The sequence below is a fragment of the Sorex fumeus genome, unplaced genomic scaffold, assembly GCF_029834395.1.
Source record: "Sorex fumeus unplaced genomic scaffold, SorFum_2.1 ptg000013l, whole genome shotgun sequence".
In the NCBI taxonomy this organism is placed as follows: Eukaryota; Metazoa; Chordata; class Mammalia; order Eulipotyphla; family Soricidae; genus Sorex; species Sorex fumeus.
Window position 1 is genome coordinate 31,760,048 of NW_026606070.1, and position 14,443 is coordinate 31,774,490.

At 45.2% G+C, this 14,443-nt stretch overlaps 1 protein-coding gene across 6 annotated transcripts in view; it reads right to left on the minus strand.

Annotated features, from left to right (window-relative positions):
* Positions 1–14,443, minus strand: part of DCUN1D4 (defective in cullin neddylation 1 domain containing 4) — a 79,039-nt gene that overhangs the window by 25,272 nt on the left and 39,324 nt on the right. For 5 of the 6 annotated variants that reach the window (XM_056111259.1, XM_056111257.1, XM_056111262.1 and 2 more), the window contains 2 exons: positions 12,102–12,193; positions 171–241 (listed from right to left, as the gene is read on the minus strand). In XM_056111259.1, coding sequence (XP_055967234.1) covers positions 171–241; positions 12,102–12,193 — 163 coding nt within the window. The remainder of the gene's footprint in view (positions 1–170; positions 242–12,101; positions 12,194–14,443) is intronic. The other variant, XM_056111258.1, reaches the window with a different exon arrangement.

Genomic DNA, 14,443 nt, shown 5'->3' on the forward strand with positions numbered 1-14,443 from the left:
TTATGTAAATTATACTGAAACATTTTCGTCGCAAATGAAATAACCAGAGTTTTCTTAGATCACCTCATGGAAACGGACATACCATGACTTCCCTGGTGCTGCTTTATTTGTGAGAAAGTGAAGAGAAACTAATCAACTGAGCTGACCCAACTTACTAAATTAGGACTTACATTTTCTGGTTCCACACCAATGTCTTCACAAAATTTCTCCATGCCTTCTGGACCTACAACATCATCAGTACCTGTGATGAAATGCAATCTTATATAAATTAAATCTAACCATGTCCACACTATTACTAATGTAGCAGCAGAACACTATCAAAATATTCATTATCAAACTAAAGTCAAGTAACACTTAAAGGCCATAGCTCCTTTTGGCTGGGCGTAAGAAATCAAGGGATCTAAAATGAAAAAATATTGTAAATTACAATTTTATCTTTAGGGATTAGAGATATAATCCTGTATTGCACGATCATTGAAGTCAATTTATCACCAAGTCCTTCACCACCTCTGGGCATACATCTATTTTGAGTCTCAAGACAGGACTACCTGAGTTTAATTCCTGATACCGACTATACTGAAATATCAATTATTTTGGCAATATTTTTCATAGTAAGAAAATTTTGAAAACGTAGAAAAGAATCACATAAAATTCTCTGTAAAACAACAATTTGTTTCTTTTACACAAGGAAAAATAATTAAGGCTAAACAGCTGTTATTCTAGCTTTATAGCCAGCCATTTCTTTCTTGAGAACCATCCTCATGTTCCAGCTGATGTATTTTATGCCGGTTCATTCTTCAGCCTCCGCTCCACTAAAACTCTCCCTGCCATAGTCCCAAGAACTAGCCCTAAATGCCAGATCTAACAGACACGATCACCCTCTATTTTATTTGGCCTCTCCATGATATCTGAAAATTCGAAACAATTCACAAAACTGTCTCCTTCCTAGTTTCTCCCTTCTCACCTGCTTTCCTCCTCCCTCACCCTTTCTGGCTTTTCTGTGGGTTCTTTTGGTTCTCTGAACATTGATGTTTAGAGCTCTGTCCTTGAGCCTCTTCTAGACCATTCCACACACTCTCCCTAGGTAATTTCCATTGTGCTAAGGTTTGATTCACTACCAGGACTCATTCGAGCCCACACTTGCCCTGACTTCTGGACCGTTTCTAGTGTCCCCATTATCTTGTAAACTGCCACATCTGTATTCTTGTGTTCAAACTGACTTCTGCATTTCTCGCTGTCGAACATCACCTCCCTGAGCCTCTTCCCTTTCCATGTAAAGCATTTTCCCCCTCCTAGATGCTTTCTCAACTTGAAGCATCACCAGAAATACCTACCTGGGAGCTACCTTGGTTTTTATTTTCTGCGGGAAGGGGGGAACATCTGGTGATACTCAGGGGTAATTCCTGGCTTTGTGCTTTAGAATTACTCCTGGCAGTATTTGAGGGATCATATGGGATGCCAGAAATAGAAGAGGGCAAGGAAAATACTCTTGCCCACTTTACTATCTCTCTGTACCCCCAGCTTAGATTCTTAACCATCTCCGACTCTCCCCCGACCCAAGCAAGTGTCAGGTGTATTGTCAACACTTCCTTCTAGTATTTCTCCCCTACACCCACGGGCTCAGGCTTCTCAGGATTGCCCAAATCCCAAATCCTGTCTCACCACCCACCATGCAAACAGTTATCACTGTCACCGTTGTTCATCGTTTTTGCTTGAGCTGGCCCAGTAACATTGTGAGACTTGTTACTGTGTTTGGCATATCAAATACGTCACGGGTAGCTTGCCAGGCTTTGCCACGCAGGCGAGATACTCTTGGTAGCTTGCAGGGCTCTCTGAGAGGGGCGGAGGAATCAAACTCCAGTAGCCATGTTGGCTGCATGCAAGGCTAACGCCCTACCCACTGTGCTATTGTTCCAGCCCATGCAAACAGTTATTGAAAATAAAAGCCACTGAAACACAAACCCCATACTGGCTCAAAATGTTTCCAACACCTTCCCATCACTGAAAGTTCAAAGTCTTTGGCGTATCAATAAGGTTCCCTAGAATCTAATGCCTTTCCTTTCCTCATCGGCCTCGTGTCTATTTAAAACCTTCATATCAAAGTTCTTGGAAACAAAACAAATAGTGCTGAATAAACAAACATTAAGATCTGGAAACATTTACCTGAGACTTGCTCTGCATACACATCAGGACAGGTATCAAATGCCACATTTCTCTTTGTGGTCTTAGTTCATCTCCCCTTGCCTCCCCGCCCCCCGCCTCTTCAGCTTTCTTATTCTATTTTCCAGACCCAAACCAGACGGGCAGTCTTCCCAATACCCACCACCTCACCCCCGCAAAAGTTGGGCAGGCCACGGCCTCATGCAATACTAGGAACGTTTCTCTCACCGAGCACATCTGTGCCAAGTACCAGCTCACTTCTCAGTTCCTGACATACAACCTGGCATGGGATTCCTGCGCAGCAGTCTACCCGTAACTTCTAGATCTAGCCTCGGAGTTTCATTCCAGTGACATTTCCTGGGCACATCCTAAAGCAATGAGCTGAGGAGTGATGCAGCTAAAGAGAAACACAGTGCTTCACGCCCAACTGAGACCATGAGTTGCCCCCCATGAGCGGCTCTCCGGCACAGCCATGACACCCAGGCACAAGGAACTAATCCAGCGCCCCAGCAGCTTGCAGCAGAAATGTGAATGAACTATGCATTAAACTCTGGCGCCATGCGCCCCCTCCCCCCCCCCCCGGAAAGGGCGTCTATCTCTTCTGCCTTTTCCTCCCCAGGCAGCATGGTGACCCCTGCCTCAGAGCTTATTGGAAAGCCAGGTATGAGCCAATGGTGACAGGGCAACTGCAGCCTCATGGGAAAGGGGGGCAAAACCGGCTCGTCCTCCACGCCCAACCGAGGCCATGAGTTGCCCTCCACAAGCGGCTCCCAGGCACGGCCATGGCACCAGACGCACAGAAACCAATCTCATAATTAACTGGCTCTTGGCAGAAATCCCTCCAGACTTAATTATCAGAAATCCAAAATCCAAAAATCACAGGGTTTTCATAACCAGCAATAGAAAACAAATTATTTCACAATGCCTTTTCGGCAGTTCTGATTGTTGGGAGGAAATTCCAAACAATAATGGTGCATCTTTTGTCGAAATAATGTATTCAAAGTAGAGAGAGAGTTAAAGTAGAAATCATCTGCCTCACAGGCATCAGGAGGGGTAGGAGGGGTGGGAGGGGGGGTATACTTGGGTTCTTGGTGGTGAAAAATAATTACTGGTGAGGGGAGGGGTGTTTGATCACTGTATGACCTAGACTTAAACCTGAGAGCTTTGTAACTTTTCTCACAGTGATTCAATAAATAAACTAAAGAGAGAGAGAGAGAGAGAGAGAGAGAGAGAGAGAGAGAGAGAGAGAGAGAGAAACACAGTATATTTTGACCGCCCTCCAGAAAGGGGGACAAAGCAAATCAGAATTGGTCATTTCAATAAAAAATAATAGCTGGATCAGAAAAAGGAGATGACGGTCATTCTCAGCAGCGGACGACAGTTAAAAATCAACTAACGCACTTGGAAAGAATGATGCGACTTCTATGCTTCAAGTCCTTGGCTTCCTCTAAAGTTCAAACTCGAGCTCTTCCTTCTGATCACAGCCAAAGCAAATACTTTTACTACAGGCTGTTATTTTCCCTTTAATCACACGTGTGCAATTCCATTATAAATGGTTATTGACTAATATAATCAAATCACTACCCTTTGCTGAGATACTTTTTGTCCCCTTTAATTTTGCATGTTTTCATATGTATTTCTAACTTTCTTCCCTGATTATGGAGAATTCAAAGTAAAGCTGATCGAATATTTTTAATTTAATGACATCACGTTAACACACAAACACTTTCTCCAAAAGTGAAGAACGAGGGCCAGAGGGAGAGCGTAGCGGGTGAGGTGCCGCCCAGCACACGGCCAAACACAGCCCGATCTCTAGCCCAGCACGTGGAGCACCTCGAGCACTATCAGAAAAGCGGCCCGAGCACAGTGGCTGACGGCGCCCCTCCCCACCTCCTCTACTCCCCACAATTCTGAAAAATAAAAGTGAAAAATAACGTATTTAGAAATCACTCCAAGTTTCCTCGCTAGCCTTGCCCTGCTTTCCTAAGTACCTTCCTGAAATAAATCCTAGAACTTTACAGGGATGGAAAAAAATACATACGCAGTGTTTCTAAACTGCTCCAAGGCAATTTGGTTTTCCAAGGGCACAATAAAACTGGACCAATTCACATCTAACAAACGGTCGTTTTTGCTTCCTCTTTTCTGATATTAATGCTCCAATTCTTACAGCACTGGCTATTAACTTCCGAAGCAACACCAAGTAGGAACAGTTAGGGTAGGGAGATGGCTCAAAGGCGGGAGTACATCCTTCGCCCGTGGGAGCTCTGGGAATCAACCCGCAGACCCACGTGGTCCCTGGGGCACTAGGTGTGCCTCCCACCCCACCCCCTGCAAAGTAAAGAACGGTGAGAATGGTCATTCTCATCTCACTCAAATCTAAGTTTTTCTGCAGTTTATTATCTGATATACTGCAAGTCTGGAGTCTGAGCAGCTCACGTTTCACATGTGTACATAAACGTTACACTGACACAATCACACTGGGAGACAGAAAAAATGACAGAAATGCCTGTGGAATATTCTCCTGCTCCTTTATATATATATGTGTGTGTGTGTGTGTGTATATAAAGGTAAAGGCCCTCCCGTTGTTCATCGATTTGCTCGAGCGGGCCCAGTAACGTCTCCATTGGAGACTTTGTTGTTACTGTGTTTGGCATATCGAATACATCACGGGTGGCTTGCCAGGCTCTGCCGTGCGGGCGAGATACTCTCGGCAGCTTGCCGGGCTCTCCGAGAGGGGTGGAGGAATTGAACTCGGGTCGGCCATGTTGGCTGCGTGCAAGGCAAATGCCTTACCACTGTGCTATCGCTCCAGTCTATATATATGTATGCTTACCTGGTTATATATAACACGTGTGTTATATATCTCTTCCTAATCTTCACTGCAGTTTACTTGTGTATATACAAACATACCATGAAACCTCATTTCAGATGTGCTTCTTTCCACAGATAGGATCAGCTGTTGCTATAAACAACACACCTCACTTTTTCTGACCACCTACCCTCTACCTGGATTCCTGCTGGCCGATGATGCACTTTGCTTTTCTCTGCTGCCCGTGAATACGGGGGTCAGGTCTACGACTGGGAGACCTTTTCACCATTCTGCTAGTGTTAAGGACAGGACGTAGGCTGTGAGATTAGAATAATTATTCGGCTAAGGAAATAACCATCTACCCCTATTTCCAGAGGTTTTGTTTTCCTAACAGATGCCTTTTTGGTTGTCTATTAACAGGATGTTTTTGGGAGGCTTGCTGGGAGCTAAACAAGTTAATTTGTAATAATGCCTTTTGCTTTTGTCTGTTTATCCCAGAAAACTGACTCTCAGCAGAGGGCTTCTGTGGCCTGAACCCCCCGAGATGCACACAGTAAGGCCTCAAAGAAGGGGCACAGAGGTGAACACAACACAACAACGAGCTGGCTGATCCGTGCCACTTTCTCTTTCTGAACTCTATTCAGCGTGGCACTGCATTACGTATAGGCATGTGCATCTGAGTGATAAAAGAACCTATTTTTAACCAGTGTGACTGGCAATGGCATGACTGCCAAAAGTAATATTCTAGCCAAAAAATATTAAAACAAAGCACGTCAATAAACATTACTTTGGTGCTCTTCATAGTCTTTTTCTTTTCTCTCAGAATTTTCTCTATGCCCCCATTCAGATTTCCCTTTATTACTCATTCTAGTAGTAACCTCACTGTTTACTGGAATTCCAGTTGGATGAACACTGTTGCATCAATTCACAACTGAGCAGTCTTACTTTACCAAGCATACCACGGTGCGAACCAGAAGTAGGGTTTGAAGAAAATGTTTTAAATGCATGTATAAAAATCCTCAGCTCTGCAGTGCCCTGGCGACAGGCAGCTGGGCTACTGACCACTACTTCCAGAACAGGCCTCCCACTGTTCCTATCATCTTTTGGTTTTGTTTTGGGGACACACCCATTGGTGCTCATGACTTACTCCCAGCTCTGCACTCTGGGATCACTCCTGGTGATGCGTGGGGACCATATGGGATACTGGAGATGGAATCTAGTCAGCCGTGTAAAAGGTCAGCGCCCCTGTACCTGCTGTACTTCCGCTCCTGCACCTGTCCCTAACATCTTAAGCGAAGACTGGAATTAAACACGAGGAACCTTCCTGTGGCGGTCCACTACTCACACAGCCCATTTCTTGCTTTTTGGCGAATTTTAAACATTTTATTTTCATAAAATAGTTCACAATAGTTCATTACAGATAATATTCAAACACCCACCCCACCAGCGAGCATCTTCCCACCACAATAAGAGGGAAGTGTGTTGCTGTATTTCATTCCGGGGCAATTTAAGCCTGTATATAAGAGAATACAAGCAAGTATGTTAAAAACAAACAAATGTGTGTTACTTTAGGTACATCAGTGGGCTAGAGTATAAGAGGGTCCAGGAGACTCTGCATCGCTCTCTTCCGGGAGCTTTAGTTTATAGTCTCTGGGTCTTGGCTGTTGATGAGATAATGTGGCGTCGACGGCAGTTTGCAGGTGTCACTGCCAAGCTACTAGAAAACTGGGGAGCTGGGTAGAGGAGGACCAGTCCCGATCCGAGCAGGCTTGGAGATCTCAGCCACAGGTCCCACATACCTGGGTCCCTCGGCCAGTTCCTTCATGTGTGAGGCTCATCCGAGCGTGTGGAGAGTGGCTATGATGAGTAGGCTGCAGCTGGGTTCTGGAAGTTTTCGACTGCCGGGGTTCACAGTACATTTTTCAACCATACTGAGAGTATCTCGCCCGCACGGCAAAGCCTGACAAGCTCCCCATGACATACTCAATATGCCAAAAACAGTAACAAGTCTCACAATTTGTTGTGAGACGATACTACCGCCCACTCGAGCAATCAATGAACAATGGGAGGACAGTGCTACAGTGCTACCATATGGCATGGCCAAGGTCACTTACGAGGCTGTGCCCATCTCCTCTGGCACTGAGGAGCCTCACTTCCTTCTCTAACGGCTTACCTGGTCACTCGGCAACTGACTGCTGAAACCAGAAACCAGCTCCGCTACAGAATCTAACCCAGAATACATCCTGAGGGACGGGATCTGGAGCGCTTGACTTCAGGGTGTGTGACTTGAGTTCCGTCTCGCTGTTACCTATTTGTCTTAATTCCTTATTCTTGGATGTAGGTCAGAGAGTAGAAGTTATCAGATTGAAAAAATGGTTCTTTGCATTCGGCTAAAAGAAATGGATTCCCCGGTTTCAAATGGAGGTCTTACACACTCCTATCCACCCACTCTTTCCATAGTGTCAAAATGGTAGGGGTTGGGGGGGGGGGGGCAGGAGGTGGTGGAGGGACAGTGATTACACGCACCACAGGTGTGACAATAAACACTACTGTAACCATGAGACCTTAACCACAACAATAAAAACCCAAACCAAAAGGCTTTTTTCTCTTTGGGCCAGAGAGATAGTACAGCAGGTATGGCAGGTACGCAACCAACCCTGGCACCACCAGGAGTAATCCCTGAGCTCAGAGCCAGAAGTTGAACCCCGAGCATAGCTAGACATGGACTAAAAACCAATATATATCACTTGACATCCCGTTACTCATCGATTTGCTCAAGCGGTCGCCAGTAACATCTCCATTCGTCTCTGTCCCGTGCTAGTGTAGCCCAATGGCGTCTGTTCACTCCAGGGAACACAAAGAGCCTCAAACTGATTGTTCAGGGTCTTGACGAAGAAGTCTGACCATCTCGTAGGTGGGAGGCCACGCGACCTTTAGACGTCCCGTGGAATCCAGTCAGTAATGGCTCTAGTCCAGCGGTCATCTCCAAATCGCAATACGTGTCCAGCCCATCTGATTTTTGGCTACTTGGCAAACGAGACAGCGTCCCTGATTCCTGATCGTCGACGGAGGTCGGAACTCCGTATTCTTTCTCTCATTTGAGTGAAGTGTGATACTCCACGCACAGCTCTTTCGATTCCTCTTTGGGAGACCCAAATAGCATTGTCATCCTGTTTTCATAGGGCTCAGGTCTCTGAGGTGTATGTTAATGCAGGAAGAACAGTGGAATCGAAGAGATGTGCCCGGAGCCAGAGATTCTTCATCCTCTTAGCTATTTCCTCAACGCTCTTGAAGGTGTTCCACGCCGCTCTCTTCCTCCTGTGCAGCTCAGGTGCCAGGTCGTTTGTCATGTTGACTTGTCAACCTAGATACACATAACCGCTGCATTCGGAGATGTTCGTTCCATTGAGAGTGAATGGAACGTCAGGAATGAGTCCATTTCTCATGAACACTGTCTTCATGAGATTCAGCTGCAGTCCGACCTTTCCACACTCATGGTCAAAGTCAGTCAAAATATACATACACACACACACACACACACACACACACACACACACATGCTGGAGCAATAGCACAGCGGGTACAGTGTTTGCCTTGCACACGGCCAACCAGAGTTCGATTCCCAGCATCCCATATAATCCCCTGAACATTGCCAGGAGTAATTCCCGAGTACAGTGCCAGGAGTAATACCTGTATATTGCTGAGTATAACCCAAAAAGCAAAATAAATAAATAAAGGCAAAGTCACCTTTGAACTTAAAGTAAAAGCTTTATTATTTAATAAAACTTCTTTGAATCAATATTTTTAAACATCTAAAAGGACTGTAAATCCCTAGCTCCAGAGAAGAAGAGGTGGAGCTCCCCAGCAGGAGCTCTGAAAAGCAGAGTGCCCAGTGCCATGGAGAAACAAGGACTTCTGGAAAGGACTAAGTTCCATCCAGAAACAATAGCCCCCCCCCCCAAGGCCCTACTGTCCCCATGCGCCCCCTTCTCACACTCCCCCACGCCCCCTTAGCCTGCAGACGCGCCAGTATCCATCTTCAGTCTAAAAGCTGGTTCTCTCCAAGGAAAGGTAGACACAATTCTTTATTCTGGTGACTAAAAGGAGGTGGGGGTCTGCCTGTATCCCCGAATCCTCCTGTGCACAGCCGTTAGTCACCATGTGTCTCCTCACCCTTGGTCTTTCCTGAAAACTGGCCTACAGTGACTGGCCACGTGATAAGGTTGGGATATTAAAAGTGAAAGCAGGGACTCACTGGGGGGACTTAATGATTCTGAGGTTGAGTCATTGTTTTTACTGGTAAAAATACACCAAATACCATGAAAAGGGATTGGGGTATGTGTGAAGACCAGGACAGCCACATCCACAGACACTTCTGACAGCGACACACTGCAGGAAGCACTCAGCAGGGATCTCAAGGAAGCGAATGACTGTGGATTGAGCACTGAGTGATCCCCTGAGCACAGAGCTAGGAGCAAACCCAGAGGACCACTAGGTGTGGCCCAGAAACTGAAAAAAAAAAAAAGTGGCTTCATCTTTATCCCATGTCACCTCAGAATAGCAAATCATAAAAAGGTCACTTTCATTTTACTTTATTTTTTATTAGTGAAACACCATGAGGTACAATTGTAGACTTACAAACTTTCATGTTTGGGTTTCGGTTATACAATGATCGAGTACCATCCCTCTACCAGTGCCCATTCTCCACCACCAATGAACCCAGTAGCCCTCCCCCCGCCCCCCCATTCCCCCCCACCCCGCCCCACCTCTATGGCAGGGCATTCCCTTTTGCTCTCTCTTTCCTTTGAGGGTCATGTTCATTTTAAAAACAAAACTGTAGCTTACACTATGGAAAAATTCCCTATTTCCATGTAAAAGACACAAACACAAGATCAAGATCAACAGTTCCGTTGGTGGGATTAAGCATATTTTCCTCTTTCAAGACATTTTGTTTTTTTGTTTTTGGGGGGCCATACCTGAAGATGCTCAGGGTTAACTACTGGCACTGTGCTCAGGAATCACTTCTGTTGGAGCTTGGTGGACGATACGGGATGCAGGGATTGAAGCCAGGTCAACCACATGCAAGGCAAGAGCCCACCCCACTTCCCCAGCCCCACTCTTTCCATTTCATAACACATTTTCATAAGGAATATGTTCCGTGAAAGCAAAAGATACATAATTAAACTGATAAATATGACAAAATTCTTCATTCAGCATCCATGTACTGAACAACCTGCGAAAACACCAAAAAAGTTTCCAAAAATTCATGTTCTCATGGTCTAAACATGAAAAGAGACGGACTAGAATACTATAAATAGCTGCTTGTACTCATGGCATGCAAACCAAACCTAGTTTGAGCAATGAAGACATCACTAGAAAGATATTAAATGGCTCAGACACCCCCAAGAACTCCAGGGATCAGGATCAAAGCCTTCAAGCCCATGGCAAGAAAGATACTGTCCTCACTTCAACCAGAGAACCCGACATTTTTATCTGACTGGTCGGACCCAAGTTATCTGCGCGCGCTGGCAAACAATCTCTGCAGCCAAAGGTACAAGGTTCCCATCAAAAGAGGCGCAGAACAGGGCAGGGCAGATAGAAGGGAAAATGGGGAACTAGGCCAAGGAAGGGTGCTTATCTCGGTACCCAATACACCCATTAGTTTGAAAACTAATCATGAAAAATGCCCTGGTGGGGCTGGAGCAATAGCACAGCGGGTAGGGAGCACCCCCGAGCACCGCCAGGAGTGATTCCTGAGTGCAAAGCCAGGAGTAACCCCTGAGCATCGCCGGATGTGACCCAAAAAGCAACAACAACAACAACAACAAAAAATGCCCTGGAGTACAAAGACAGCTCTATAGAGTTTGAGAGGAGGCTAGGGAAATGCCTACAGGAAGGGGAAAGCCTACAGACCACGGAACAGCAGTGGGCACAGGTGACGGCCTGCTCAAGAATCACACTGGGTTTTCGCCAGTTCATTTCTTGTTATTTTTGTTGTTGTTGTTGTTGTTGTTTGCTCTTTGGGTCATACCCGGCGATGCTCAGGGGTTACTCCTGGCTCTGCACTCAGGAATTCCTCCTGGCGGTGCTCAGGGGACCATATGGGATGCTGGGAATCGAACCCAGGCCGGCTGCGTGCAAGGCAAACATCCTACCTGCTGTGCTATCGCTCCAGCCCCTCCTCAGTTTATTTCTTAAAATAAGAACAGCGCCAAGGTTTGGCACAGATGCTTTTCATGTCGACATGCTGATTTTGCTTCCCAGCACCTCCAAATGCAGCCCCCACAAAGCTAAAGACTATTCACCAAGCAAAGCTACTAGGGGACCCAGGAAGCCGGCTGGGAGCAGAGGCCGCTGGCAGGACGGCTGCTAAAGAGCCCAGGCGAGAGGGAGTGAGAGCCCAGGAAACGGAGGAGAAGAGGGAAGGTTTAAAGACAAGCCTTGGGTGTACACCCATACGGAACAATGTTGTCTATTTACACTATTCTCAGCCACAATAACAAACCCAAGATTTCAGTTTTACACCATCCATATTGAATACGTAACGGTAGCTTGCCAGGCTTTGCCATGTGGGCGAGATACTCTCGGTAGCTTGCCGGGATCTCTGAGAGGGGCCGAGGAATCGAACTCAAGACAAGTCTCACAATGTTACTGGGCCCACTCGAGCAAATCGATGAAAAATTGGAGAACAGTGCTACAGTGCTACACTATCCAAACAATTATAATAAGCTGCAAAAAATGATTCTGAATTTAAAGAAAGTTTAAATGGCCAAACATCTTTCATGAAATGACATTTAGCCTAAGAAATTCTATCGCATGACCTAAAGGTACCAGGCAGCAAGGTATATTTTAAACTCTTGACAAATAAACCAAATAATAACCATTACCAGCATTTTAAACAGGTTTCCAAGCAATGCAAAGTATTTCTCTCAAGTGCATTTCATCTTTTTAGTTCCATTCTAGCGTTCAGAATTCTTTGGCTTAGCTGGTGGCTATAACTAGGACATTTGGTGATTTGTTTCAATTATATTCCTCCCTTAAACGAGGACATACAACACACACCACTTTCAAAGTACAGTATCCTTAGAATTCCATAATCTCCCCCCTCCATTTTCAGAAGGATCAATTTTACCTGCATATTCATAGAACCACTCCAAGCACCTCTTACTGGAAAAGGCTTCTTCTTCTGTCTTAATCCTCGTTGAATCATATTTTCTATACATACTGAAAATTAAGGAGGTAGTTTTAATTTAAAGATACTGAGTTTTTTTTTAAAGCAGCATACTGTTTTAATTCTCTGATCCAAACCAAGCTTCTATTCAAATCACTATTTCAAATATATGGCAAGCACTTTACTTCTGACATCCCCAAGCTTCAGACTGTATTATGACAATGATAATGTCATACAAGGTAGAATTAAATAAGCAGTTAAAACAATTCTCTTCCCTCTGGTTAGTAAATTTTCAGTAGAAACTAATGAACAGAACATGTATTCGATAAACTTACTTCTACCTCAGCAGTGAGAACTACAGAACATAGAATATATGTGGAATATAGAAGAAAATGTTAAAAGTGCTTTTCTTCCACTGAGGAGCCAAGAACTTCCTCAGGGTGCTGCAGTGAGTGCTCCTGACTTTTGTGGGAGCAGAGAAAAGTTTAGTGAAGAACGTTGTCAGTATCAGACACCTCATGGGAAAACTAAATAAAAATTATGTCCAAGTCTTTAAAAGACACAGAGACAGGTGTAAGCCTGATGAAATAAAAAGTTCCTTGGATAATTTCATAAGGGATAACCTTAAAAACCTGAGAGAGGGGGCTGGAGTGATAGCACAGCAGGTAGGGCATTTGCCTTGCATGTGGCCGACCCAGGTTCGATTCCCAGCATCCATTATGGTCCTCTGAGCACCACCAGGAGTGAGTGCAAAGCCAGGAGTGACCCCTGAGCATCGCCTGGTATGACCCAAAAAGCAAAAAAAAAAAAAACCTGAGAGCTGAGAGAGTGAAGGAAGGGGAGAGAAATGCTGGCCCCTGGCCTTCCCCAGTGCTGTGGACACCCAGACAAGGCAGGAGTGGTCATCAGGACATTCTGTGGCCTCAACATGCAATGCTGAACACTTCCTTGGATTCCTTAGTTTATGACAACCACAGGAAGAAAGTACCAAGACACTTCCGTACTCAGGACAAGTGGCAGTTTAGAACAGAGGCTGGGATGTAAAATTAGGAGCATGTGCATTACAGGGGAAGAACAGAAATGGTTACATACAACTGTTCATAAGAGCAACTTATTTACATATATTGTATGTAAAAGTAACAATAGCTGGGGCTGTAGGGATAGCACAGCTGGTAGGGTGTTTGCCTTGCACGCAGCCGACCCAGGTTTGATTCCCAGCATCCCATATGGTCCCCCGAGCACCGCCAGGACTACTTCCTGAGTACATGAGCCAGGAATAACCCCTGTGCATTGCCGGGTGTGACCCAAAAAGCAAAAAGCAAAAAAAAAAAAAAAAAAAAAAAAGTAACAATAGCAATTTTGAAGGAGTGTTCTTACAGGACCTTCCCACTTAGCAGAATACTGCTATCTATCTTTGATTAAAAGATTCTGTGCTTTAATACCACCCCCCAGAACATGATTATCAATGCTAATCTACTGAGATTCAATGTCGCGTTTTGTACTTCTCTAGCCAACCCACCTACGGTGGTACACTCAATGAAGGTGGATACTGGCTGAGGGTTTACAGGGAACTGCTTTCTGGTCCTGCATCTAGAAATTCTTATTTCAACTCATGCTCTATCATTAATGGATAATCTGGAGATCTATACAGACACTGTCAAATTTGAACTGCTTAAAAATAATCTACACAGAGCTGGATAGTATAGAAGTTAAGGCGCTTGCCTCTCAGGTGGCTGCTTTTGCCAACCCTGGCCTGATCCCGGGCACCGACTGGGGGTGACTCCAAAGTGCTAAGCCAGTAATAGCCCCCGAGCACTGCAAGGAGTGGTACCAAAGCAAACCAAACCAAATCCGTATAAAAACCTCAAGATGGAAAAAGAATGGAGGAGTCAGGGGATAGTACAGGGTTTAAGGCTCTTGCCTTATGTGCAGCCAACCCTGTTCCATCACAAAGTCCCCAAGCATGTGCCAGGTACAACCCTGGAGACCCCCAAGAAGACTTTTGGGGTAACTGGGTACTCCACAGCACCACAGGGCCCAAGCAGCAGCAAATCCTGGCCCTCACATTAAACTACTAGCCAGGCAGAGAACCTTGGAGAGGCGGGGGGGGCACTGGGTTCCTGAGCATCGCTTGGAGAAGCCCCTCCATCACCCAAAAGAGGACAATGAAATACCATAGAACTATTTATGTGACACTGAATTATACACTTAACATTGCACACATTAAAATATGTAAAAGCTGATTTTTTTTTTTAAAAAAATTGGGGCTGGAGATAGAACAGCAGGTAGGGCATTTGCCTTGC